At 37.2% G+C, this 1,776-nt stretch overlaps 1 protein-coding gene across 2 annotated transcripts in view; it reads left to right on the forward strand.

The window, feature by feature from the left end:
* Positions 1 to 301: 301 nt before the first annotated feature.
* LOC122800857 (otolith matrix protein 1-like) overlaps positions 302 to 1,776 on the forward strand; it is a 205,697-nt gene continuing 204,222 nt past the window's right edge. Inside the window, exon 1 of one of the 2 annotated variants that reach the window (XM_044070176.1) lies at positions 302 to 450. In XM_044070176.1, the coding sequence (XP_043926111.1) occupies positions 363 to 450 (88 nt within the window). In that variant the 5' untranslated portion in view covers positions 302 to 362. The remainder of the gene's footprint in view (positions 451 to 1,776) is intronic. The other variant, XM_044070177.1, reaches the window with a different exon arrangement.

Below are 1,776 nucleotides of genomic sequence, written 5' to 3' on the forward strand. Positions count from 1 at the left end.
CAAGGTTTAGAAAAGGCAGGCTTTGTCTCCCAGGTAATAAAATACCTCTGACAAAGCAGAATATAAAACAGGTAATATGGGCAGTGTTAATTGATAAGAGACAACCTGCCAAGACTGTTAAGAGAAGAGGCCATTGTTCTAACTTAACTGACATTGTATCCAAGATTAAAGACAAATATAAAATAAAGTTACTTAATGAAATCTGGAGATTAGATGGCATGGTTTATTAAGCAAGGGATTGGATACTACTGTGTATCCCTTACTCTGGGGTAGGAAAAGATATATAAATACAAGATGTAGAGCTCTTTCTATTTTATAACCCTTACCTAAGCCAGGAAGAGAATAAGTAATCGGATCTAAATATGTGGTTTCCAAAAGAAGGCGGTGTACTGATCTTTCTTTGGGCTACTTGGATTGCTGTATCTGCTATTGTAGATGAGATTGAAGAAGGTATATGTTTATAGTAACAGCATTGAGAATGTTTTAATCTGAGGTGTTCTGTGTTTTAAATAATGAAGGCACATAGCCTTGCTAAGATTAAAATTTAAAAATGTAATTGTACATTAAAGGGCAATTCAGAGGTTTGATCAACTCAAGTGCAGCCTTATTAAGTGTTATTACTTTTACAGCCTTTTAACTACTAAGAAGGAATACTCTGAAATTTACTAGAGACCAAATAGGTTTTTATTTTAATGAACATGTATTTCCATTTTTGTCACTGCTTGTTTTTGTTTTTGTGTTATACTGGATCATCACGCTTCCTGACACTTTCAAGTAGACCCTTCTGTTAAGTATTTTCACACATTTTAGCATCTACAGACTTTTGATTCTTAGTCCATTAAAAAAAAAACTGCTACATTGCATACCTCTCATCTGTCCCTGAATTTGACTCAAATTTTAGCTCTGCCCCCTCTTAATCCCTTGTAAAACTGGTGACTATTGGAGAAAGGTGGTGACTTTTACTTGATGAATTAATGACACTAATTAGTGATGGATATTTCTTTTAATTCAGAAAATGTACATTCATACTCTCTTATTCTATCAATATCTCAAGTTCATAGTGCTAACATTTTAAAAAGTGTCCCTAATTGATCCTTATTATTTCTGGATCTGTCCCTTATTCTGGTGAGGTTTGTCCCTGATTCCGTGGACAGCCGTGTGCACTATATTGTACTTCAGAGTAAATTTGAACCATACATGGAGGTCTTGTAAGTTAACTTTATGTAAACAGTGCTACCTACTTGTCTTTTTCCCATTTGATGTTTCAGGTGAGGCTCCTACACAGCTTTCCAACATTGTACAACCTAGCAGAGCATTGATGGCTTTAATTTCATGAAAGGTGTAAAAAACTGAAAATGAAATGCTGAATGTTGTGCAGAATAAAACTCATTAAAACAATTTAGATTTATATAACACAAGAAATGGAAAGAAAATTGTTTTTTGTGTGTGTGTGTGTGTGTGTGTGTGTGTGTGTGTGTGTGTGTGTGTGCCTGCGTGTTTGCGTGTGTGTGCGTGCATGCATGTGTGTGTGTGTGTGTGTGCGTGTGCATATGTGTGGGTGCATGTGTGTGTGTGTGCGTGCATGTGTGTGCACACGCATATGTGTGCGCGCGCATGCGTCTGTGTGCGCATGTGTGTGTGTGTGTGTGTGTGTGTGTGTGTGTACACATTTAGAATATATATAGGGCTGGGACAGTGGTGCAGAGGATAGTGTCACCTCACAGCAAGAAGTTCCCTTGTTTGATTCTTGGCTGGGGTGCCTTCTGTGTAGAGTCT

This window comes from Protopterus annectens, chromosome 4.part1 (genome assembly GCF_019279795.1).
Source record: "Protopterus annectens isolate FY-2018-M chromosome 4.part1, PAN1.0, whole genome shotgun sequence".
Taxonomy (NCBI): Eukaryota; Metazoa; Chordata; order Ceratodontiformes; family Protopteridae; genus Protopterus; species Protopterus annectens.